Source organism: Electrona antarctica (genome assembly GCF_951216825.1).
Source record: "Electrona antarctica genome assembly, chromosome: 17".
Lineage (NCBI taxonomy): Eukaryota > Metazoa > Chordata > Actinopteri > Myctophiformes > Myctophidae > Electrona > Electrona antarctica.
The window spans coordinates 17,970,864-17,998,363 of record NC_136798.1 but is presented as its reverse complement, the minus strand read 5'-3'; the positions used below and the strand labels follow the sequence as shown (position 1 = coordinate 17,998,363).

General features: G+C 44.5%; 1 protein-coding gene across 1 annotated transcript in view; it reads right to left on the bottom strand.

The window, feature by feature from the left end:
* plcb1l (phospholipase C beta 1-like) overlaps positions 1-27,500 on the bottom strand; it is a 220,270-nt gene that overhangs the window by 81,563 nt on the left and 111,207 nt on the right. The window contains exons 4-8 of the mRNA XM_079525533.1: positions 12,211-12,351; positions 9,975-10,054; positions 5,793-5,846; positions 2,896-2,971; positions 1,198-1,298 (exon numbers count right to left, since the gene is read on the bottom strand). Of these exons, the coding sequence (XP_079381659.1) occupies positions 1,198-1,298; positions 2,896-2,971; positions 5,793-5,846; positions 9,975-10,054; positions 12,211-12,351 (452 nt within the window). The remainder of the gene's footprint in view (positions 1-1,197; positions 1,299-2,895; positions 2,972-5,792; positions 5,847-9,974; positions 10,055-12,210; positions 12,352-27,500) is intronic.

The window sequence follows — 27,500 nt, the reverse complement described above, 5'->3', positions numbered from 1 at the left end:
CTGCATTCACATGGAATCCAAATGATTTGAGAAATCATAGCAACACACAGAGAGATGATGACCAATACAATGCACAGACAGAGGCTTACAAGGCTATACGTAAACATTTTCTCTGCTATCTACGATTATAATTGTAGCCCTAGGCTAAGGTACTAAAGGTGCTAACTACGTACATGTTCGTACATGTACAAATGTACATTGTACATGTTCAATGACAGTGTCTAATTGGTGCATAGGGCTTGCAGAGTATGATGATTAGCTCTGGGCCCCATTATAGTTTAACTGGCTCTAAATTATAAGCACATTGTAAGCCCTTGTTAACGCATGTGCTTATTCCTGAATAGCAATTTCTGATTGTCCACAAATTTGCGCATTATGCACCATACACACACACACACACACACACACACACACACACACACACACACACACACACACACACACACACACACACACACACACACACACACACACACACACACACACACACACACACACACACCACACACACACACACACACACACACAGCTCAATCGCAACGGTACACAAGGTGCACACGCAACTTCCCGTAAAAGGTTTCAAACATTCAAGGAGGTTTATTTGTCACTCACTTAGAAGTGCGAGTGTTGACACACGTGCGTGTGCACGCACGCACGCACTGCTTGCATTGACTTCATACATTTACATGTGTTCTGTCACTTAAACAATGTACAGTAGGCTGCACACTTTGTAATTACTTAAACATGGAACCTGCAGCATTAGCTGAGGGATTAATTGTATACGTGTTGGACGTTTGTAGTGGGTATGCTAATAATAAACGAGCACCTGCTGCTAAAGGGGTCCTTAACCCATTTTGTGCGGGAACCCCTTTTGGTGTTAGCATTATGTTATGCTTTAGCTATTGAAAAATAGCAGATCTACAAGCTCGTAGCGCGCCACCGATTGGCGCGCTACGAGCTTGTAGGTCTGCTATTTTTGAAAAATCGAAGAACGACTGACATAGAAACATAGCTTTTTCAGAAAACTGTCAGGATGTAGAAGACATTTTTAGATGGGTTAATGCTACAAATACACATGTGTAGCTTTACATCTTTGTATCTTTTGCATCTGCCCGTGTGAACGCAGCATAACGTTGTGGCAGAATAGGAACTTCCGTACTCCCCCCCCCCCCCCCCCACCAGCTGCTGCTTACTTACACGTCAGAGAAGATGTGGTCCAGTTCAGGCCGTGGACAGATGTTACTGAGGAACAGGTTGTACACCTCCGGCGTGAAGTCTTCCGGAGGGATGGAGTCATTCTGCTCACACACACACACACACACATCAATTCTCAATCGCAACGGTAAACAATGTGCACACGCAACTTCCCGTAAAAAGCATTAAAGTATGTAGCTAAATAGAATCGTATTACAAGATTGTAGATTGTAGATCTCTCAGCCTGAAACATGTCTGATAAAGAAAGTACACAGAGCTGTGTAGTGTGTTGTGTGTGTGTGTGTGTGTGTGTGTGTGTGTGTGTGTGTGTGTGTGTGTGTGTGTGTGTGTGTGTGTGTGTGTGTGTGTGTGTGTGTGTGATTCAAGACTCAAGCTGGTTTATTTGTCACTCACTTAGAAATGCGAGTGTTGAAATGTTGGCATGCCATGCTGCCGCAAACTGTGCCAACAATAACAATAGGCAACAGCAAGATGATAATACTCAAAAAAGGTACAGATTTAAGAAAAAAGACAAGTAAGGGTGAAGCCTTTTATCAGCAACGGGGAGCTAGTGTACAGAATATGAAGGGGATTTAGCAACCTGATATGTAGAGCATAATGTTGTTGGGCAGAAGCATATCTGCCCAAATAGTAGATGGGCTATTTTCGCAATTTTAAAACGTAAAAAAAAAGATGAAGAAAGGAAGGGTTTTGGACATCCAAGGTTTCCACTTGACAGTAACGATATGCAGTTTGCATCCTCAACGCCTTGAGACACCTCAGGCGCCTGTTTGCATCAGGAAAAACTTACTGGGCTGTTATTTGCCTCTGTCTGTGTGTGTGTGTGTGTGTGTGTGTGTGTGTGTGTGTGTGTGTGTGTGTGTGTGTGTGTGTGTGTGTGTGTGTGTGTGTGTGTGTTGGATTAACAGCAGCGGCGTTTCGCTTAAATTAATTGCGTGTTGGAACAGCATCAATTCCCAGAGGAGCTTCATACAGAAACGTATTTAACTCAAGCTCTCTCTCTCTCAGCCTGCTAATTATGTACATATTGTTTGCATGTGCGTTTGTGTACACAGTATGAGAGCGATAACAGTTTGCTTTGTCCCTCTGCAACCATGTGCATCTGTTTGTACTCGCTGGTTATTTCTAATGCGTGTGTGTGTGTATGTGTGTATGTTTTTTTTAATGTTTTTTATTGTTATTATTTGACGTAGTGTAATTATTCCTTCCAGGCTGCGCTTGTTCACTCCGCTGGGAAGCATATTAACGCTTCTGAGTACCAGAGGAATGCGTCTCTGCTGTCGCATGTCACACTGACTCACACACGGACGGACGTTTTACTGCTTATTGTGTGGAGTTCGAACTTCAAGGCATAGGGATGTAGGTGTGGGTGGAGAAAATAGACTGATGCAATGTGAGAGGAAGACAGAGAGTGTCATAATAATGTCTGTCCTTGTCTCCTTGCTTATTCTGCTATATTTTATAGCGCAATAAGCAATTAGACAAAGGCAAGAAGAGTGTCTTGCGAGAATGTGAGTGTGCTTTCATATACTACGTGTGTGAGAGTGTGTGTGTGTGTGTGTGTGTGTGTGCTGGTGGTGTCAGTACTACAGACACACACATGCACAAACCAACAGAGGAACAGTCAAGGAGACCGTGTGAGACAGATAAAGAGACAGATGGGGCAGTGTGTTGTCTCACCCTGCCAGAAGGGAGGTTACAGTTTTCCAGGGCTGTCTCCACTCGCTTCCTGTCCGCTGAAAACATCCTGAAGAAGCTGCAGACAAGACACGCGTGCACACGCACACGCGCACACACACACACACACACACACACACACACACACACACACACACACACACACACACACACACACACACACACACACACACACACACCCCTGTTAGGAATTGCACCTGGACAGATACATCAGATGAGCTGGTACGGTGTAACATCAGCTCATGAAATGTTTGAATTATTAGGCCACCGATTCATCTGTGAAGCAGAGATGCAGAAACATTAGGGCCAAGGTACGGTTAAGTGATAGGTTTGTGTTAAACTAAGTGTTAAATAGCTCTATATTCTGAGGGTAATCATAGAATCATAGAGTGATTGCTCAGTAAAAAGATTCTCCCTGTCTCTCCAGCTCCAGCTCCATGCAATTGCAGTTCGGCCTAGCGATTTTATCCAATCAGGAGAGAAACTCGCACAGCATTTGGAAGTGATGACACAAATTAGCACTGGAACGCTATGAAACCGGCGCTGATGAATTGGTACTTTCTCATGATTGTCTAAAATGTCTTTAGTGAAGAGCTGGAGAGCTCTGTTATTGAACAAACACCTCATAGGCCATAGCAATGATTACTATATCAAAATAGTGCTTTAACCTTTAACAAAAATAAAAAAAGCCCTTTGTTTTAACCAAAACATATCACAGGCCCACATTTAACTGCATGTTCTCCCCCCGACACCTCATTTGTGGCTGGGATATTAGTGAAAGGCATGGCACATGCAGATGTTGTTTGGTCACAAGTTCATCTCAGACTCATCATCCATTCACATTCAGCTCTAATCTACCCTGACCAACTAAGAAGCCCATTTAAACAGACTGCCGCTGATCACATTATGATCCCAACATCGTTTTGGTTGCTATCAGCGGCGCTGCCATGCAGCGATCAAACTCCCCACCATTCCACTGACTGACTCCCGCCCGCTTTCCTCCTCGCATTAGCCTTTAGGACGTCATTAATCTGCCTCATCATGATATGTTCATTGATGGCGGGTTGCTCTGTCAATCATGTTACATCATTCATTAAACTGTGCATGTGTAGGCTCTGCCCTAAGGGGGAGGTGGAGTGGGGTGTGGGGGCGGGCGGGCGGGGGTGGGGTGGGGTACTTTCTCAGAGCCAAATCTGCTTTCAGAGATTTACTCTGAAGCTTCAAAGCAGAAGATTCACAGAATACAAATGCATAAGAGCATTGCTATGCATGGATGCATTTACTGTATACGATATCTGTGAGAGTGACAGAAGAGTGTCCTGAATTGAACCGAGCTAAAAACTGTAGTACAAAGGAAGGCATACTGTTCTGTTAGCATTTTAGTAACTGTATATACTATATAGACAGTATAATTAACATAAAAACCCATATAAAACCCATGTCACATAACGCTGTTAACAGCAGTGCAACAGCAGCATAACCCCTTTTGAGATTTTGAGAACTTAATTGGGAGGTGTTGTGAGCTTGTAGATCTGCTGAATGTTTGTCCCAGAATAGGGATGGTCTTTTTAAAAAAAGTTTAAAAAAAGGCTCTTCAATGTCTCAAGAGCAGATTAGGTTTGTTTTCAGTAGGAGCTCAAAAACAATCACAGCTAATCCACAACAAAAACCTGAATTATTCAAACACTCGACAAACACACTGATGTCTCAAGAGCAGGTGAAGATTGTTTTCAGTAATGATGGGAGTCAGAAACAACCTCGAGCCTCTCATCCAACACAAATAATTCACAACGCACGCACGCACGCACGCACGCACGCACGCACGCACGCACGCACGCACGCACGCACGCACGCACGCACACGCGCGCACGCACGCACGCACGCACACACGCACACGCACACGCACACGCACACGCACACACACACACACACACACACACACACACACACACACACACACAGAAAATGTCTGCTCTCATTTTCTTCACCTCTTTGTTATGAGCTCCAGATTTAACAGTCAGATGAATGGATGGCTGTGATTCCAGCAGTGTTACCGCTTATGCTAGCTGTCGGTTGTGTTCCCCCCGTGGGGTCACCGTGAAGCGTGTCCTAATGACATGGGGAGGCTCGCACTGCAGCGCTCGGTGGGAGAGCGGGAGTCAAGCCGACATTAGTCAAGTTGACATGTCCTCCCGCAGCTAGGAGGCTAATTCCCTAAACAGCCCCGGATTGCCTGGCTGCCTCCATCCGCTCTCTGATGGTGATGACAAGCCACTGGTTTACGCCATGGCTGTGAAGAGACTAGAGAGAGGCTATCACCGGGGTTCAAGTCAACACAGCGTGGCTGGGAGATCAACTTGACTAATGGAGAGACTCACAGAAAGGGGGTTAGGGTTTGTAAATGACACCATGATGATGATGAACTACAAAATAAACACAGAGGCACAGATTCTCAATCACAACACCCCCAAATAATTCGTGTCCTGTGGGTGAATGGCGGGGGTTGGCTTTCTCTCACTTAGAAAAAGACACACGCGCGCACATTATGTGCATATAAACGCGCTAGAGAATCCTATATGCTAACATGCATGTATATTGTATAAAGTCTGTCTGGCTGGCTGGCTGTCTCTTCTCCTCACCTCCACTGTTCACTCTTATTTCATTGTTTGTTTATAAATAAGAGTGAACAGTGGAGGTGAGGAGAAAAGACAGCCAGCCAGCCAGCCAGCCAGCCAGACAGACAGACAGACAGACAGACAGACAGACAGACAGACAGACAGAAGAGAAGAGAAGAGAAGAGAAGAGAAGAGAAGAGAAGAGAAGAGAAGAGAAGAGAAGAGAAGAGAAGAGAAGAGAAGAGAAGAGAAGATCTGTCTTACTTCTTGACAGGGATGCGTCCCTCTGCGTTGAGCTGCAACAGGAGCCGAGTGTATCTGCATAGGAGGGAGAGAGCACACATAATCAATATAGTGCATGTCTGTTTTGCATGTGGTGTACATTGTACAGTAGTATGTAAAACAAGGTTTATCATGTTCTGTCTGCACAGTGTTTACAGTATGTAGTGATGATGTACCTCCCTCCACGCACTGTGTTGATGCTATACTGCGTGCTCATCACTGTGACGGATCGCCTGCCATGGGCGTATTCATCACGGCAGCGAGACAGGTGTTGCAATGCCATTATTATAAACGACTTACTGCAGGGCTTGTTTTTCTGTGGCTTGTAAATATTGGTTGCTGCAGGTTCTGTTTCTTTTATTTGTTTCTAAAGTGTAGTCGCTTATTTCTTATTTGGGCTTGCTTCCTAAATAAAAAAATCACACCTGTGTGAAGTGAGGGGTGCTAATATATTAAAGTCTATATCATGTTGATTAGGTGATGTAATGGTTATGTAAAACAAACGGTGCCAACACAAACATTAAACGCCATTAACAATAAAGAGACAATATGACGTAAATGACACATTATGACGTACATTTTCCCTTCATTGTTCATGCGTTTACAAAACAAACTTTGAACTAAAGACAAACATTAAACCTGTGTATAGGAGGGGCTAGCGCCCCTCAAAAATCACACATGAAGTGAGGGGCGCTCTTATCATCATACATCATCATACATCATCTCATTCCGGCCAATTAGAATTTGCGTCCTCACCTCCGTCTTCCGTGTTTGTGTTTATGCAATGTTTGTGTTACACAAATACTCAAAACTGGCCATTCATTGTCAATGGCATTCAATGTTTGTGTTAGGACAAAGTTTGTGTTTACACACACCCTAAAAAATGGACATAAGAAGGGCTAGCGCCCCCTACATTCTATTTTATTTGTCAACGAACCCCCATCTGAAAATATCTCATGCCAGGGACTCCCATATAAGACTTTTGTATTCAAAACGTTTAAAATATACAAAGATACAAATAAAAATCAAGATAAAAATATAATAGCCATGTGTTTATAATCGTGTGGCCTATAGTCGCTTCTTTGAAAGGGGCCATACAAAGCATCACATTTGAAAACAAACTAACTAACTAACTAAGGAACAGCTGTGTACTTGAATCTGTACTGTAGTACAATCTGGCAAGTGGCAACGCTGAGCGAGACCACTTTGCATGTGCTTGTACAGTAACTGGTGTGCATGTAGCCCACTAGCCGTGTGTTGGTGACGTGACAGGCCGGCCTCCAGGCCTGTTTGATCCCTGTCTGTGTTGCGTTGCAGTTGCAGCTCAGAGCCATGCATGCAGCAGCAGTGAACCGCGCCAGGGACTGCTCTAAAAATAGCTCGGCTGCCTGCAACAGGAGCTGTCATTATAGGGCTGCGGCCTTAAGTGGCTGCTGGCTAATAATTAATATCCACTACACGGCATCCACTTCACAGGGGCCCGTCTGTCTCGCCCTGCGAGGCTTAGTCACCCAACGGTGACACTAATGGTTAATGTTAGCGATCGGGGTGGTGGTGGTGGTGGTGGTGGTGGTGGACGAGAGGGAGAGAGACGTGAACGGGGGGAGGGGAGATGAAAACGGAAACCACTTGCGGAAATCATGTTTTTGGTTTTGCAGGGCTATAATATAGCCAGTGGAATCAGCTTTTAGACTGGTTTATAGGGAGGAGGGAAGACAAAGGGTGAAGGAAAGAAGGGAATAAGAAAACAGCGAGGAAGGTAAGAGGGAAGGAAGGAAAGAAAGAAGGCGGATAGGAAAGAGTGATGGTGGGGATAAGCTGTGAAACAGCTGAAGACTGATGAATAGACGGGAAGGAAAAGTGACGTTTGCACAACCTTTTGATGATTGGCCGTTTGACAGCACGTGACCTCGTCTTCTGGAAACCTTGTCCGATGGAACAAGGCTGCAGCCAACAGGCGGTAAGATAAATCGATAGGTCACCACGACACCACATTCGGCGCAACACTGTGGTCAGGTGTCTTTCACACCTGACACGTGCTCGAACGAGCCGCTCAGAGAATTTCACCTCATTGCCGTAGTCACTGGAGGAAGTGGGTACATATATTACGACATGCACATTTTCTGCCACTATTTTCGGTCTCTCGAAGAGTTCATTCAGCCGTCTTTCCCCTTGCTCAGTTGTACAATGGTGTCTTGTAAACTCTTTTATTGTCACTTCTCAGCCAGGGCTAAACTTCTTTAGACATTATTTGTCAGTGTAAATGCATTGTTATTTGCTCTTTATGTAAGGCATAAACCTTTTAAAATGTGTGTGAACACAGGAGATTCTTTATTAATTCCTCTACATGTCTTCACATATACTGTATAGAAGCAGAGAAGCCTGCGGCATATGATTTATTCAAATGTCTGTTTCTTTTCTCTTCTCTTCTCTTCTGTTCTCTTCTCTTCTCTATCCTCTCTAATCCCCCCTTGCACCCTCGCTGTGGCTTTGTAGTTAATAGTCAGCCATGAAGGTCATGTCTCACTGTCACTATAGAAAGCTTGCTGCAGGGTGGAACAATGCAATAGTAACTAGAAAGATGCACTCATTAGAGCGCTAAACTGCCAGAAGGCATGCCCTTATAATAATAGGATTGTACACAGGAAAGTTCTACCTACAGCCATGATGAGAGAGTAGCGCAGAATGTGATTACCAGTTGTACATAATCTCTACTGTCTTCCCTCCTCTCCCTCTCCCTCTCCCTCTCCCTCTCCCTCTCCCTCTCCCTCTCTCTGTCTCTCTCTCATACATAATCCATTATCTACCACACTCCATCTGTCTCTCAGATTTCCGTGATTCGAATTTCTCTGGAATCTGCGAATATAATGTGTCAATTATGTTTGTGTCACCACTGCCAGTCAATCAAAGGTTGAATTGAAATCTAAGGCACTGTGTCCACTGAGCGAGAACGCCTTTTGATCTGGCAGCTCCAGTCTGTATCTGTATTTCTATGGTTCGCTCCTCTTCCCAAGCATCACGCTTCAGCATAAAAGTGTTGTTAAAGTGTGTGCGTGCGTGCGTACAGTATCATTTTCCATTTTACAGAGTATTTTTTGTAATGGTCCATAAAGTCACATTTTCTTTTTGCTAATAGTGTGGGGTCATAATTCTGTAAGCACAGAAAAACAGCCTTGTGTACGACCAGCTGAAAGCTGCACTGGATTCAATTCCCTATGCGCTGTGTGGCCAGTGGTTTGCTTTCTATTGTGTTCTCAGTCAATTAGCGTCCATGCAGGGCCTGCTGGCTTAACGGTTGCACTTCGCTGATACACATCAAACAGCCCAGGGGGGGCCATGATGGTTGAGCACCACCCAGCAGCATCCCCTAGAAAACAGCCCAGGGGGGCCATGATGGTTGAGCACCACCCAGCAGCATCCCCTAGAAAACAACTACAGCACAGTCGCATTTTAACTGGAGCGAGAGCCGTTAATATACACTGCTAAACAACAGAAAAGCCCCTAAATGGAACCATTTTCTCATGGTTCCATTTTAAAATCACTTGATTCGGTTCCATAACACGGAAGGGCACGTTTCGTCTCTGCCGGGTGGAAACCTCATGTCCTCAGTTGCTCATACTTTTACTAAAAAATACGCACACACGTGCGTGCACGTTAGCGCTAGCTGCTGCTTTACACCTTCTCCATGCAGGCCTCTCTAAAAAAAGTAGGCTGTTCATTTACAAAAAAAAAAGTAAAAAAGAAAGTTATAGAATATGGAGGATAGGAGGTTTACATGTATTAATTTCACAGCATGAATTCTCTCCCACCCCACGACCCAGGCTTTCCTTAAGAGTCACTGTTGCGTGCGTGTGTGTGCGCGTGCAATTTATTATCAACAACTTTGTTTGCCTGTGTGTGGCTGTTAGTGTTATTGTGGACAATTTTTCATTCCTGTGTCTGTGAGAGTATACATAATAGTATTTCTGTGTGTGTGTGTGTGTGTGTGTGTGTGTGTGTGTGTGTGTGTGTGTGTGTGTGTGTGTGTGTGTGTGTGTGTGTGTGTGCATGCGCGTGCGTGCGTGCGTGCGTGCGTGCGTGCGTGCGTGCGTGCGTGCGTGCGTGCGTGCGTGCGTGCGTGCGTGCGTGCGTGCGTGCGTGTGTGCACGTTAGCTGCTGCTTTACCCCTTCTCCATGCAGGCCTCTCTGGACATGTTCTGTGCCAACAGGTTGGAGGCCAGGCTGAACAGCTCCTCTGCCCACTCCTGCAATCGCAAAAACCCACACGCACACGCACACACACACACACACACACACACACACACACACACACACACACACACACACACACACACACAAGAGTTAGGGGGGGGGGGGGGGTACAGGAACCAGCAGGTGGAAATCTCTCCTCCCACTCAGCAGACTCTCTTAATGAACCCAGAGAGGACTGTGACGACTTCATTGAGAGTCTAAGCTAACCTCCTCAGCCCACTGGGTTCCCGACCCGCCCGGACGCCCAGGGACCACTCTGCCTTTCCTGTTTTTATCTTCTTATCAGACACACACTTTAACTGCCAAGTGTGACGTTCATTGGAGGAATTAGTTTGGGCACGGATGCAGAGAGAACACAGCAACGGTTCTTCTCCACCATTTCTGGATCAGAAAATACATGAAATGCAACCAAAGTGTAGGTTCCCTAATGCAATTCCAATGGGAAAATGTGTTGTTTTCACCCCATGAAGCAATGGCGGATTCAGACACACCCCGAAATACCTATAGTATGTGTGTCTCAAAGAATTGAGTCTCCTGAATCGTGCCTTTTAACGCTGCCTACTGATGCGGAGCCATTGACTCGATCCTATCAGGAGGTTAATTGCACCCACCTGGTGTCCCATGCCTAACGAGTCCCTAATTAGACAGCTAATAGAATGACAAAGACACCAGGGGAACAACACATTGTCCTACAGTATAGCTGAACAGAGAATTAATCAAAAGTCTTTTGCTTTTATCACCAGTACAGACAATAAGCAATTATAATTAATCATATTTGGCATTCCAATTATAAACACTTTGTAATTAGGCACACCTATTCAATGTTAACTATTTGCTCATTAGTAGGCTATGTGTACAGTATTAGAAGCAAGATTGTTCTTCATTAGTCATTATGAAGCAGTTATTCTTTGCCGTATGACAAATCGTGGACCCTTACGGATTTCAGTATACCGTGCAATAGCAGTAGTATTGACGTTAACCCATTAAAACCGGGAAGTGTCATTTTAGGTATTTTTTTGGCTATTCAAAAAAGCAGATATACATACTGTATATGTCTGGGAACCAGACATATACAGTATGTATATGTCTGGGAACCAGACATATACATACTGTATATGTCTGGGAACCAGACAAATCTTCCACAGAAAAAAAATGCCCTGGGCAGTTTCACATTTCACTCTCCCCAGAGTTGTGGGTGACCAATCAGAACCCACGGTTCAAAGTGAGACTTTTTTGCTGTGACGTTGGAATCTGTTTGTAACCCTTGGACTGTCCTACATATTTCACACTGAAGTTCCAGACTAATATCTGTGCAGTGATATTAGTTAGTGCTACATGTATTTTTTAACATTTTCGTCCGAACTACTGATTTAGAAGGCGTTTGCAGAATGGGCCTCGGGTCTTAATGTCTCCAACTGATCCAAAATGCCGCAGCTCGCTTGGTCTTCAACCAGCCAAAATTCTCACATGTCTCCCCCCTGCTCCGCTCCCTGCACTGGCTCCCGGTCGCTGCCCGCACAGAATACAAAACTCTGATGCTGGCATTTAAAGCAACCAAAGGTATGGCTCCCCCATATCTTGCAAGCATGATTGAACCCTACAAACCCTCCCGAGCACTCAGATCAGCCAACGCAGGGAAGCTGGAAGTACCCTCACTAAAAACGCCGGGACAACGCTCCACACGTCCCAAACTCTTCTCCCTTCTGGCCCCAAAACTGTGGAACGCACTTCCCGTTGCAATCAGAACTGCAGCATCACTCCCGATCTTCCGCCGTAGTTTGAAAACCCACCTTTTCAGACTCTACCATGGCCCATAGCACTTACCCTACCCCCTTAGACAGCACTTTTTTCGACTTAGATAGCATTTGAAATAGACTTATAGCATGTCATGTAGACAGCACAATAACAGTACAGCATAGTATAATATATATGTTTAGCTTATATGTATAGTGTCATTATATATAGATATGTTCTAGTTACGTTCTTAGCTTACGCATGTTTCTTGATAAATGCTGTTTATATATGTGATGTATTCCCATGCTTTTTGTTCTTGCTTAATGTAAGTCGCTCTGGATTAAGAGCGTCTGCTAAATGCCTAAATTGTAAATTGTAATGTTCTAGTACTCTTGTTGTTATTGTGATCACGTACCTTGGCCGTCTCCTCCTGGAAGGCCATGAAGTTGAGGTAGTTGGTGTTGACCATGTCCGGACCGCTCACCACCGTCAGCATCCTGTTCTCCATCTTCCCCACCAGGGTGCTGACATCAAGCAGCTCACGCAGCTTGGCATCCTGAGAGAGAGAGATAGAGAGAGAGCACGTCAAGGACAAGAGCAACCATATAGACGTGACCTGGAAATCAACTATGGCAGCCAACTTCAAGTACTGACTGTTAGTGATGGCAATCATGGGACATGGATCGAAGATTAACTGTGGCACTGTGGCAGCAGTGCCAACAGAATGCAAGAAAAAGGCAGTGAAGAAGAAGCTAAAATACGGACAAATAATAGTATTCATTCTGGATGAATACTCTTTTAACATTTATCGTGTTCTCGTGTTTGGCACAGCAGGGTTTAAGCTCTATACACAAGATGTCTTGAGTTGTGTTGAGTTGAGTTGTGTTAAACACTTAAGCCCTATTATAATTTGTTGTATAATGCATAGCAAACATAGCAGACGTATTGAGCTCACACATCACGCCGCATGTTGACATGTTGTGCCCACGCACGCGTGTGTGTCGTGTTTTGAAATTGTACACAAATGTACAAATAAAAGCTTATGGTTATTATTCAGAGTAGAATAGTCTAGAGAAATCTTCATTGTCCATAAGTGGACATTTGTTTTGTACGTGCAAGCTTAAAGAAGCACCACCACATAACAATAAAGTCCAATAAGCAGACCTCGGGCCTGGCACAGCCAGACTAATAGACACATGCACTGCCAGAGCAAATGACATTCACACTGGCAGATTCATCTGGATTCCAACCGTATAAATAACTGTATAAAAATGAAATTGGGCCGACTGCACCACTCCTCGCAGACACTCATGACCTTCATGGACACAGGCACCCCTCGCACGCACGCACGCACGCACGCACGCACGCACGCACGCACGCACGCACACCCCACACAAACACCTCGCAGATACACACACCCCTCACAGACACACAAACACTTCACAGACACACACCCATCATTCACAGACACAAACACACACATGCGCACGCACACACGCACGCACGCACGCACGTTATACCTTATTTTAAAGGTATGTAACATAACATTATATAATTTAACAACCTGTATTTACTTTTATAATAACTTTCAATTTCATAATAAATGATTTCGCCAACAGCTCCAGATATCCTAGCCTGGCTTTGGCCAGACAAGACACATACCATGGATTCACTGACGCCTCTGGGGAGGATGCGTCAGTGTGTGTCTGGCCAAAGCCAGCAAGGCTACAGATATCCTAGCATGCTAGATTTCTCTTGGATCTGGATCTTAGGCGGTGTGTTGTTGTTGGTCATGCTCGGATCGTGCCTCGGATTGCGTCTTTGAACAGTTAAATAGAAGCTCAAGGAGCTGAACGCTGAACCTTTCACACTTTAGTGATGAAAACCTTTGGGAGCCAACGCTGATTTGCCTCCGATCGGGACGTCCAAAAAACATCAGCGAGTGGAAAATTATAGGGATTAATTCTAGGGATGACATGCAGTAGTCGGTGTCGCGTAAAAAAAACCAAAAAAACGAATAGACGTGATACAGTATGCGTGCCAAATCACCATTATGATACAGTATGCGTGCCAAATCACCATTATGTGATTATAAAAGAGAACCATGGAGGCAGCCGCACCCGGTGTGTGCACCTGCTGCGACGGCCGCATGGATTTGAACCTGGCATTCATATTTGAGTGGTGCAACCACTCCTATAGACAGCTATGTGTGTGGCTGTGTCCGTCCCTGGGTCCCTTTTTTTCCAACATATTAACTGTATATATGATGATTTCAGGTGTGAGTACAGTACAGTGAACGTACAGTACAGTACAGTACAGTACAGTAGAGTGACCCCCTGGGGACCCACACGGTGACTCTGTCATGTCTCAACCATTTCGGACGCGGGGCAGCTCGCCGGAACCGGACCGGCCCCCTGGGCGCATTCCTGGGGGTCTGGATGTTCCGGGGACGCCCCGGGGACCGCCACACGGTAACTCTGTCATTTCTGGACCGTTTCGGACGCGGGGCTGCTCACTGGAACCGGGCCGACACCCTGGGCGCATTCCTGTGGGTCTGGAACTTCCGGGGACCCCCCAGGGACCCCCACACAGAGTTGCACCACTCACTTCACACGGGTGTGATTTCTTTTCTTTTTGGGGCTTTTTGGGAGCTCTCTGATGTCCATTCTACCAACAGAACCCCCTGCAGCCAGAATTTAAATTTAAGCCAATTCATCATTGCAGCTGAAAAAGCTTCAGAACAGAAGACACACATAACAACTTTGGGGCATGGTTTAAGTGAGTGGTTTACTGGTACAATGTTCAAAAACAGCATGAAATATCCTCTTGTCATATACTGTAAGTTCATAGAGAATATTTTCTCTACAAAAAACAGCATTCCAAAAAGGTCCAGGTTGCCCGCACAGCACAGCACATTCTGGAGTGTTCATTTTACAGTGCTTGAACTAAATTACCAATAATTGCACATGAGAGAGAAGTCCTGTTGTCAACAATTGGAATGGGAACTAGCTGTTCTCTGTGAGTTGGCTTGTGATGTTGTCGTCTTGTGTAATCAGTGGCCACAGAATCCAGAACTACCTAATGTAGTTGCCAAAAACAAAATAACCCCAAAATTAGTAGCATAAAACACTTTTAATGAAGTACAAAAGGAGGCTACAGCAAAGGAAAGCAAGTCTGTGATATACTGTAAAAATTAATCAGGGAGAAACACTATTCAGTTTCATGGCAAAAAAAACCCATCCAATTTCACACTGAAATACACTATTTTGGAGGAATTTGTACTTTTTTTGTTAGAAAAGACAGTGAAGACAATGCAGAGTTATGTGGTCACCAGTACGGTGCGATACCGACGTATGCAGTTATAGACAACTTGTCTTGACAGCCAAAATATTTTTCTTTTTTTGTCTGTGGAACAGCTTGCCTGGAAATCTTTATATTGTTGAAGTATGTATCGATGATGCACAGAACCAGATTTTAACATACTGGCTGTGTAGACCCAGATCATATCTTGTATGTTTATGTTATTGTATAACAACACTGTAGTAGCGGCCTTCAGTCTCGAGAGACCATGGCACAAGCGCAACAACACTATCAACACAAATCTATCTGTGGAACTGAGTCAAACAAAATGTAATGCCTCAACTCCTATAATTACTGGGGGGTCCTCAGTACAAATGTGACTATTTTGGGGCGGTCGCAGCCTGAAACGTTGGTTTGAGAACCACTGCCTAGGAGACCACAACGGAAGGAATTTATTACATTTTAGTTTGAATGTATATGGTGCTATTTTGGCTATCTCGGCAGAGCTGTATGTTTTAAAGATTGCAATAAATTGAGGACGAAATCAATCAATCAGTCATGCAACAAGCGATCAAAGCGTGGCTGCTTGAGGCTGATGGTGTGCAGATCCCAGTCAGCCCTAATGGTACTGTAGGTCTAGGAAGTTCCACATCACAGCCTAGTAGCAGCACATGAGGAGGGCCCAAGCCACCATCATAAGAGCACACTCCTTTCAACGCAGACAGACTGATGGGCCACTTTGATGCGAGACATTAGCGGTGGTTAATGTATTGCTAACTGCTGAACGAGTGTCAGTGTGCACAGATGCTTCTGTGGTGAATGGTAATCAAATAGTGGCATAACAGTAGCTTGTTGGTGGGTATGGATTCCACACTTTGTCTTTGTTGTTGGCGGACATCAGCAGCCTTTCACATCAAACACAAACATTTTTGGGATAAATCAGTTGATGACATACTCTTAAATATAATGCTTAGATGCCTAATCGTATAAGCTATCTTACGATAACATATTGCAATACAAGAAAGGCAGGCAACAATGGGACGATCTGAAAGGAGTAGTAAATCGAACAACAGTACAAAATGGTTCCCGCAAGACAATAATTCAGTTTCATGGCTCACGGGCCACTGTGTACTGAGAACCAAGCAAAGATGTGTACAAGGAATCTGTATTCATTGCTTGCAACAGTTAGGAGAGAAGTAACCAGATAAACTTAAGCAAACATGCATTCAGACTATTCATCTTGGTTACAAAGCCCAGGAAAAAAAGGAAGAAACTACTATGCCTGCTAGGCAGCAGAGAGGAATAACAATGATTTTGCTTTCCTCTCCAATATGTTGGCAGCATTCACCAAGTTAATTCACACCACAATGAAACCCCATAAAGGATTTTGCAGCGAAAGCAAATGAGCTTCCACTAATTTACCCAATCAAACAAAGAGCATTGTGTCCTGTGTCACACTGATAAATGTCCCCAACGTGTCCCTCGCGCCCTCCAATTGAATTGCACCCGGCTTAGTAGCGCCCGTTAATATCGTGCCAAACTTCTTCTTTTTTAACCCTCGTAATCCAAATCATTTTCCCTGACGAAGACGCTCTTGTCTCCACTGTCAGCCCTGTCTGTCTGGTTGTCTCTCCAATATGAGCCATCAAACACAAAATTAATGGTACATAGAACTTTGGAGAGCTACCTTGTACTGTAAAAATACTGTTCGTTTCCCTTTAGAGAGTCGCATGATGGACGAAGGGGAGCATTGTGCAGATGTGATGAGTGAAGCATTCTGCTCTTCAGCATGTGCGCAAATCAAACACGAGCACGTTTACAAACAGATGTGCTTAAAAGTGTACTTTTCAAAATGATGACAGTGTGTCCGCTGGTACATGCAGTACTACACCAGTGTTGCCAGATTGTGTGAGAGAAATAAAGCAACCGGTTGTACGAAAATGAGCCCAAAAGAAGTGACTAGGCCACATGATCTCACACATTTATTTGGGGGCCCTTGACATGTTTGAGAAGCGCTACAACATTTGCGACTTTACCGAAAATCGAGCCCAAAGACACTTATAATACACTACAACACTACAACACTGCACTACACCGCAGCAATCTCAGTGCTGTATATGACAGATGACAGCAGTGCAGCCGTTAACTGCACAAAATAAGCAATGCCAGGTCACCCGAGACAGAGGGACAGAGAGAGAGGTTTTGCTACATGGGTGCAGTCCCTGCCCAGAGATCGATGGGAAGCAAAGTGCTGATTTCAATGGGAATACATCATCCTGCACTCCACGCACTCAGAATGCCACCGGCCCCATCAATCACGGCAGAAAAAAACAAAAAAAGTCACTTCCAATTTGTTAAAAGACTTGGCAGGCGTTTTGGAGCGGTGAAAGGTTCCCGAGACCAGACACATGAACGTTGCGTGCACGTTTAATTCATCACCGCTTTTGAACGCAGGTATCATTGATGATTAACGCTCTGGTCGTGTTTCGATGCTGCTCGCAGTAATTAGCTGAACGTGAGGCGGGGCAGGGGAGAGCCACGGGAGGTCACGACTCATGTCACACCTGCGCTGTGGGTAGAAAGGACTTGGAGAAGAAACAGGACACTGTCAGCCAAGAAGAGAAGAGAGGGAGAAAGGAGCGGAGAGGGTGGTGGAGTGAAAGTTAAAAGAGAAAGGGAGAGCAGGTCAGGGGGTACAGGAGGGAAGGCAATCGGAGGGAGGGAGAGCAGCCCAAAACGGAAGGGCAGGAAAGGGGTGAGAGGAAAGGATGAGAGCAGAGCCTCTTCTTGAGTAAGATTTAATTTGTGCCGGTGCATTGTGGGAACACTTGGAGGCATGCCTGCGGGCCCCGTTACCACAGCGATGCAAGATTTATAACCAAACAGGCCAGTGTGGGGGAGGGGCGGTGGAGTCTGTTGACAGAATGGATGGACAGACCGAGGGAGGAGTGGAGGGGGTGGAGGGGCTGCGCTGCGGGGACGGGAGGTTGGAGAGATGGTGTTTGCATGTTTTACAAAAAAGCCATGCTGTGAAAAGCTTTATCCAGTATCCTACATGAGTGGCAGTGCGTGTGTGCGTGCGTGCGTGCGTGCGTGCGTGCGTGCGTGCGTGCGTGCGTGCGTGTGCGTGCGTGCGTGTGTGTGAGAGAGAGAGTGAGAGAGTGTGTGTGTGCGCAAGTGTAGCCAACCATAGTGGGAACACTTCTCAGACACTTAGCGCTCGTGTGAAGCCCAACACACACAGGCTGCAGCAGCGTAGCAGCACAGTATCGACGCGCGTCAAGTGCCACCCATAAGCACCAACAGGACGTGGCGCTCTGCTGCGCGACTGCCAACTTTGTACAGTTGTAGTAAAAAAATAAAAACACTTTCACCGCGCGGCAACGCCTGGAAATAGAACATTGGCGCATCGGAGCGCTGTGCGATGCGTGAACGCGCGTCTGACGCTGCCGGTGTGGGATAGAATATAATGGAGGCGGCTGTTTTGACGCGTGTTGTTTGCAGCCTGTGTGTGTTGGGCTTGAGGCAGCCAGCCTGTAGAGAGCAGCACAGTCTCCCGCTTCCTCTTCCTGGGCTGTAACATTATCATGGATACTCACAAGGAACGGCGCTTCGCTCAAGACAACACCGAATGTGACATTTTCCACCTTCCACCAGAAATTTGCTTTCTAGTGGTTAACTCTAGCTAAAAAATAAGGTTGGAGGTTGTTTATGTTGGTGTTCTTGAATGCAGCACTTGTGTTACTCTCTGCTTGGCCTTCAGACTGGCAAGCACCTCAGCTCATTAAATGTGCAGTATGCCACCTGTCCACACACACACACACACACACACACACACACACACACACACACACACACACACACACACACACACACCAGGGGCATGCACAGTTGCACACGCACTAGCAAACAAGCACACGTGAGCGCTGACTGCAGTACTGACAGCGCTGTCAGCGCACGCATACTAAATTATAATGTGCACACATGCATCTGTTGTTATGTGCCCACCACAAGACAGGCACGGTCGCAAACATGCACACACTCAGGCGAACACACAGTGACAGCGCTACAAAGAAAACAGCAACATGAGTGACAGACGCTAACACAACTAATGACAGAGCAAACCAGTCTGGGCTTTGCCTCTAATAGGTGGCAGCACAGCTTCATTTACCAACATGTGATTCAGTCTCGGTCAGTGCAAAGACCAAATGTAGAGAGATGCAGTGAAAACCATACAGTAGAGTCACAGAGCCTCCTCTCCTCCTGAGAGCGTACCTACAGTAGAGTCACAGAGCCTCCTCTCCTCCTGAGAGCGTACCTACAGTAGAGTCACAGAGCCTCCTCTCCTCCTGAGAGCGTACGTACAGTAGAGTCACAGAGCCTCCTCTCCTCCTGAGAGCGGAATGGCTGTATTTTAAGGACAGTTACTTACACACAGTCGCATCTGTCATGAGATTACATGAGATGCCGTTTCGGCATGGGGTTGTGACAAGCAGGTACGAAAACAGCTATATATATATTTAATGCAGTTGAATACCTCAAAAACGGCCCTTTACACCGGGACGGGGCGGTCAAAATAATTGATTACGTGTCACAGATAACTCCTTTAAACGGCAGTAGTTACGCCGTGACTATATGACTGTGGATCAATGGCAATAACCTCACTTGAACCCTGTATTGAATAAACACAGCATAAAGAGTCTGTGAGTATAAGGCCACCTGACCTCAACCTTCCACCAATTTCTTCCATTCTTCTCGTCAATGCCTGGACGATACTTCGCCGGGCGGGAACAATAGTGGTTTGAGTGCTTGCGGTGGCATCATCAACTTAATTAATCCCATTTGCCTCCTATGCAAAGCCTGCCATTGCTTTCTCCCCTGAAGCCTTTCTTTGAAGTCTGCAGTCAGGATTCACCACAGGCTCTAACACGGTGCAATCAGGTGCACACAGGTGCAATCCGCTAGATAATGCCCACAGGCTTTTTGCCTTTCATAGTTGAGAGTCCTTGAAACATACAGGTATTAGAAGAAGAAAAAGGGCAGGCTGCAACACTTTCTTTTTAGTTTCTCGGCCTGAAGGAATAAAACACCAAAAGGTTTTCCAGCCCAGAATTAAAGGGTTAAAGGTCTTTAAATAAATACATTCTGAAACATCTATGGAAAAATGAATGGGAAATAATTCTCTTCAGGTGCCCTCGCCCTTGTCATTCTGAAAGGGGGAGGGGCTGCAACACTATTGGTCAGTGCAGGGCAGGCAGACTCTACTGCTGCCTGATAGATTCCATCATGACAGTGGCATAAAGTAACTAAGTACATTTACTTAAGTACCCTTATGCAAATATTGTCCCCATCCATTACATCTATTACATTTATTTGAGTGTGGTGTGTGTGTGTGTGTGTGTGTGTGTGTGTGTGTGTGTGTGTGTGTGTGTGTGTGTGTGTGTGTGTGTGTGTGTGTGTGTGTGTGTGTGTTCCAAATGCTTATACTTGTTCTATGACTCAGTGAGCTGAGCATACAGAGCATCGTAACCCACAGCTCAACACTAATCCTGAGTTTGTCTCTCCCACTTCTGGCACCAAAGGCGTTTATTTAGCATGGTCACAATGGCCTTAGTCTGCAGTGCATATTTGAAGCATTAGTTGTGTCATAACCCGTGCAAAACACAGAGCCCAGAAGCATTGATCCCATTAGTTGCCAAGGAGAGCCCCCTCTTTTTTTAACACACTTCCCCACAAAAAACGTCGTAGCGTGCATGCATTCGCATGCATGCCTGCACAGTGCACACATGTCACACTCTCGCAAATCACTACCATTACACGAAAACAATGTAGAAATGTACAGTTACTTAAGTAACAGTCAATACCACAATGTAGAAAGACTATGTTACAAGTAAAAGTATTTGGCATCAAAAATATACTTAGGCAGAATGTCCCATTTCACAGGATTTCAAAATGTACAAAAATGTATGAAAATAGCAGATAAGCTCACAAAATCGTGATGCGTTGTGAGCTTGTGGATGCTCCTATTTTCAAATAGCCTAAGTATATATAGGGCTGAAGTGGTTAATAAAGCAATAAGCGGTCTCAGGTTACGGGGTATTTTATAATGGCTGAGAGGCGTAGTGAGACCCGACGCGTAGCGGAGGGTCTCCGACCCTGTCAGCCATTATAAACTACACGGTAAGCTGGGACCTCGCAACGTTTAGCTTCAGAATAATCTGCCAACAAGGGGATGGCTGCTCTACCTGTATGATTTAGGTACGGTGGTAATTAGACTGCCATCGCTTCAGAATATTCTGCCAACAGGGTGACGGATGCTCTACATGTTTGTTTTAAGTATGGTGGTAATTAGCGTAGCACCGAGCTCAGCTTTGGCACCTCTTAAAACATTTACATACCACACGCACGTCAGTTTACTGTAGTGGGATCTATGGGGGTTTGAAGAGCTGTCAAGTGTCTGACTGTCTGACTCTAACTGGTGCGTGTGATATTATGTCAGGAGTCTCTCTACGCAGTGCTGGAGAAAACTACTCAAATGTTTTACTTAAGACTTCCGGTATGACACCAGAAAGAGCAGCAGTGTGAGACAAGAGCTCCCAGCAAGGTTTACTTTTTTTCCCCCTAAAACGAACTATATTCTGAAATAAAAACACAAAAATGGAAGGGGAAGACCAACGAAAAGCTAAAAGTGATAAAACAACCACCAGATCGGAAAAGAAAGGCAAGCAAACAACGGAGAAGAGTTACGACGGCAGCGTGGCCATGGAACCGGAGATAAACGCCATGGCGTGCCTACAAGCAAGTATGAATGCGATACACGCTGACATAAAAGCCATGAGGACCGAAGTTAGGATGGAGTTGGAGGACTTTAAAGAGACTATTTCCGAACAAATGCGCAAGGAAATCTCAGGTTTCAAAGACGACTTCAACAACAAATTGACGAGGCTTGTCACCAAAGTACAAAGCACCGTGGACAACGTTGAACAAGCAGAGCGGCGGGTGGCGAGCGTCGAGGAGTGGAGTGCAGACGCCAACGACATAATGAGTTCACTACTACAAGAACACGAGAGGTTGCAAGAGAAGGTTTTAGACTTAGAAACACGGTCTCGACGCCAAAACCTGCGTTTGTACAATGTAGCTGAAAATAGCGAGGCTAATGACATGATGGGGTTCATTAATAACTTTATAAAAACTGAATTGGCACTGGACATTGACCTGGGCATACAGCGTTGCCACCGATCCCTCGTTCCCAGACCACCGCCGACCGCCACCCCACGTTCAATCATAATGTGCTTTCTGGAGGACAAGACCAAGGAGCTGGTACGTAATGCAGCATGGAAGAAAAAAATTGTCCTACTGAACGGCAAAAGGGTGTATTTTGATAATGATTACCCTCAGGAAATACAGATAAAAAGGAAAGCATATGCCCCAATTCGCTTGCTCCTTAAAAACAAAGGACTCGCATTCCAAACACCCCCGCTGACAAAACTACGTGTGTTTTACGATGGTGCCGGCCGCCCCACGGGACCCAGCATCACCTACAACAACGTGGAGGAAGCAAGAGAGGATTTGAAGAAGAGGGGGATCCTGAACGCCGAGGAAGAGGGAGGCCCTCAACCCACCACCTCCACAACTACCACCGCAGATAACCCGACGACGCTGAGGAAATCACCCTGGAGGAAGGTGGGGGGGAAGACGCCACTCAACCGAGACGCACTGCTGAGAGCAACACAGAGGCTTCAAGAATTCCGCCGCAACCCACCAACTCCACCACCACCACTGGTCCTGGATGAAGACGTCGCTGCCTGAAAACAAGTAACCTTTAATGCTGACTATTCAACGACGGGGTAAGACCAAAACACACTGTTAAAGAAAGAACAATGTACAGAATAATACCCACACTTAAAAGAAGACAGTGGAACTTGGACCCCCGTTTGTTCTTTGTTTTACTTATTTTCTATTTCTGATTATTTTCGCCCGCTTTACTTTATACAAGACACTTCTGTTTTATTATTTAAATTATACACGACCGAATATCAGTGCTTTTCTTTTCATTCCGAAATTGAATGGTAGTTTTGTGTGTGTGTGTGTGTGTGTGTGTGTGTGTGTATGTGTGGGGGGGGGGGGGGGGGTGTGTGGATGTGTGTGTGTGTGCGTGCGTGCATGCGCGCGCGCGTGCGTGTGTGTGTGTGTGTGTGTGTGTGTGTGTGTGTGTGTGTGTGTGTGTGTGCGTGTGTGCGCATAGGGGTAATGCTTTGAGAAGAGGAGTCCAGGTTCTGGACGGTATACCTACTTCTCTGTTCAGAAGTCTGATACATACTCATGATATAGATATGTACGTGCGCGCGTGTGGGAGGTGTATGTGGGGGTGTGTGTGGTTGCAAGTAGGGATGGAGGAGAGTGTGTGTATGTGTGCTTGAATGTATATGTATATATGCCTGTATGTATATATGTGTATATATTGTCTTTACTTTAATTTATTTTAATTTTATTTTTTGTGTGTGTGTGTGTGTGTGGGGGGGGGGGGGGGGGGGTACTTGGAAATGCAGGGGCAGGAAAGGGAGACAAACCCCTGAACTCAGAATGGGATATAATACCCGATAAGGGTTCATCTCTCCCCCCTCTCTTCTCTCTTTTTTGCTTTTATTTATATTTACTCTTGTATATGTATTATTTTCTTTAACACTACTACCATCGTTTGGACTTTTGACTGAATGAACACTATATACCTGCCTGATAGGTTGTTTTACACTCAGATGTTTGCTGTTAATACAGACCTGTTGTCTGGGAGACCAAAGACTCCACCTGATGTCATGTGCACCGATTCACAGTATAACAGTGAGTTTGTGCTAGAAAGGCCTTCTGCTACACAGAGGATTACCTTTCCACTTGAGGTATTGCTTACAGAAGAAACCTCAACTTTGGAAGTTACTATTGTACTTATGTTTTTGTTTTTTATTCTGATGATTATTGGTGTTGCTAATAATGCATTAGACAAGTTAAGGTCAACCCGGGCTCACAGAGGAAATAATTGTATATCAATGAACAACACATGTCACAACAAGAATATAAAATAGTTACACTCAATGTTAACGGGCTACAGGGACCAACTAAAAGAAGCAAGCTTATAGCTAAGATGAAAAGAGAAGACCAACAAATAATCTTCTGGCAGGAAACACATATGATGCGAGATGAGCATGAAAAATTGAAGAAACTGGGATTTAAAAATACATTCTATTCATCATACAAGGGACATACTAGAGGTGTTGCAATACTTATTTCAAATAAGATCACTTTCCAACTCAATGCACAAATTGCAGACAAAGAGGGTCGCTATGTTTTGGTTAAAGGACTTCTTGACTCTAGGGAAGTGACATTACTCAACGTTTATAGACCACCAGGCTCGGATAAATTACTAACTAAGAAAATATTTGAGCTCATTGCTACCGAAGCCACAGGTACGCTAATCGCAGCCGGGGATTTTAATATCCAGATGGAGGCTCAGGACTCCTCAAACCCACGAAAGATAATCAACCAGGAGTCACTGTATGTTAAGAAATTAATTAAGGAAATGGAGATGTTTGACGTATGGAGAGATCTTAACCCAACAGCGAAACAATTTAGTTTCTTCTCTCATCCACATGGGGTACACAGTCGACTTGATTATTTTTTCATGTTTAACACAGAGAGACATAGGATTATAGATTGTAAGATAGGGGTAAAAGACATTTCTGACCATGCAGGGGTATACCTGAGGCTCCACCTGGATGTTCAACGTAGAAACACAGTTTGGAGATTAAATACGAGCCTCCTAAATAACACCCAATTCCAGGAATATAACATAAAAGAAATAAAAGAGTACTTGGAACTTAACGACACCGAAGATATAACACCTGATATCTTATGGGATGCAGCCAAAGCAGTGATGAGAGGGAAACTAATAATGTGGTCAGCTAATCACAAAAAACTGCAACAAAAACGTGTCAATGATTTAACTAGTGGATTGGAAAACTTAGAGAAACAACACATGGACTCAAATGATCCCCAACTACTGGGGCAAATACGTACAACAAAACTAAAGCTAAACGAGATACTTGACAAACAAGTGGAAATAAAACTCAAATATATTAGACAGAAATATTATGAAAATGGCCCTAGAGCAAAAAAAGTGTTGGCATGGAAATTACGTAAACAACAAAATGAAAGATCAATCTTCAAAATTAAGGACCCGGTTACCAACAGTTTGAGCCACACTACGGAAGAAATACAGAAATCATTTGAAAAATACTATAAAAAATTATACTCTCAACCAACAGCGGCAGAACCCCCCCTGGTACAGAATTTCCTGGAATCCTTGGATTTACCAACGATAGGAGAAACACAAAATAAATCGTTAATTACAGACATTACAACATTGGAAATTGACTATGCTATATCCAGATTGAAGACTAACAAAATGTCAGGGGGTGATGGCTTCCCGGCCGAATGGTATAAGGTATTTAAAGGCTCAATAACGTCCACACTTAGGAGTTGTTTTAACCATGTACTTAAAGGGGGAGAAACACCTGTATCCTGGAGACAGGCTATAATCTCGGTGATACCAAAAGCAGGCAAAGATAAAACAGAATGTAGCTCCTACAGGCCTATCTCGGTACTCAATATAGACTACAGACTGTTCGCTTCAATAATGGCAAAAAGACTAGAAGACATACTTCCAGATATAATAGACACAGACCAATGTGGTTTCATAAAAAATAGGCAGACACAGGATAATGTCAGGCGTGCACTATTCCTGATAGACAATATGAGTAAGAACAATGCTGAATCATTAGCAATTAGCCTGGACGCGGAGAAAGCGTTCGATGCTTGTCGCTGGGAGTTTCTATACATGGTACTGCAACGCCTTGGATTTAAAGAACAAATTGTAAACTGTCTCAGATCCCTGTACTACCAACCGACTGCCCGAATCAAAATAAATGGCAGCCTGTCAAACACAATCAAGTTGGAACGTGGTTGCCGCCAAGGCTGTAACTTAAGCCCCGCCCTCTTTGCACTATTCATAGAAGCACTCGCTCAAACAATAAGGGAGGATGACTCTATAATAGGAATTTCAATGAAAGGATCAGCCTCGGAACATAAAATTAGCCTATATGCCGATGACGTATTGGTGACACTTTCCGACCCAGAGACCAGTCTGCCAAAGCTCATGGCCTGTCTGGAAATATATGGTACATACTCCGGATACAAACTGAACATAGACAAAACCCAAGTCCTTTCATTTAACTATTCACCCCATGAGGATATACGAAATAAATACAATTTTAAATGGAGCGCAAAAACAATTAGATATCTGGGTATTAATATACCGAAAGACCTGACAAATATCTATAGTGAAAACTATGATCTCATCACGAAAGAAATACAATCAGATTTGGACAGATGGGCCCCCCTGGTGTTTGGTATGCATGATAGAATAGAAGCCGTAAAAATGAATATCCTGCCAAGATTACTATTCCTCTTTCAATCCTTACCGGTAGAAATACCAAAAAAACAATTTGACAACTGGAATAGAGCTATCTCCAGGTTTGTCTGGGGAGGTAAGAAACCCAGAGTACGTTTCAAAACATTACAGTTGCCTAAAGATGAGGGAGGCACGTCTCTCCCATGCTTAGAAGACTATTATAAAGCAGCACAAATAAGATACTTAGTTTATTGGTGTAATCCGGAATACGATGCAAAATGGAAAGAAATTGAAATAAATCAACTGGATGTCCCCCTCCAGGCAGTACTGGGTGATAGGACTCTCATGAGGAAACACTCAGGAGAATTAAGTAAATGGACGAAAGTCCCTCTGAACGTCTGGTTTAAGGAATGTAAGGACCAAAAGATAAATAAAGACGTACAGAGATTGAAATGGATAGCATATGATACAGATTTCAAACCAGCCCAGATGGATGCTAGATTCAAACGATGGATTTGGGATGGTATAACAACATATTGTCTGATCTCATCCAGTACAGGCCTGGAAAGCTTCCAATATCTGAAAGACAAACACGATTTAGAAAAACAAGATTTTTAGGTACCTACAGTTAAGGCATCATTTTGATAAGAACATAAAAACAGACAAACCTCAAACTGACCTGATTTACATCTTTACTGAAGCTTATAAAGGCGAAACCACCAAAAAACTGATATCAAAGCTATATTCGAATATACAATCTGCTAAAAATCACTCCACAGCTTATATCAGACTTAAATGGGAAAAAGAGGCAAATCTAACCATCACAGAGGAGGACTGGCTGAATATATGTAATATGATATCCACAGCCACTAGTTCTGGCCTATGGAGAGAATTCTCATGGAAAAACATGATTAGGTTCTTCATTACACCGAAAATAAAAAGCC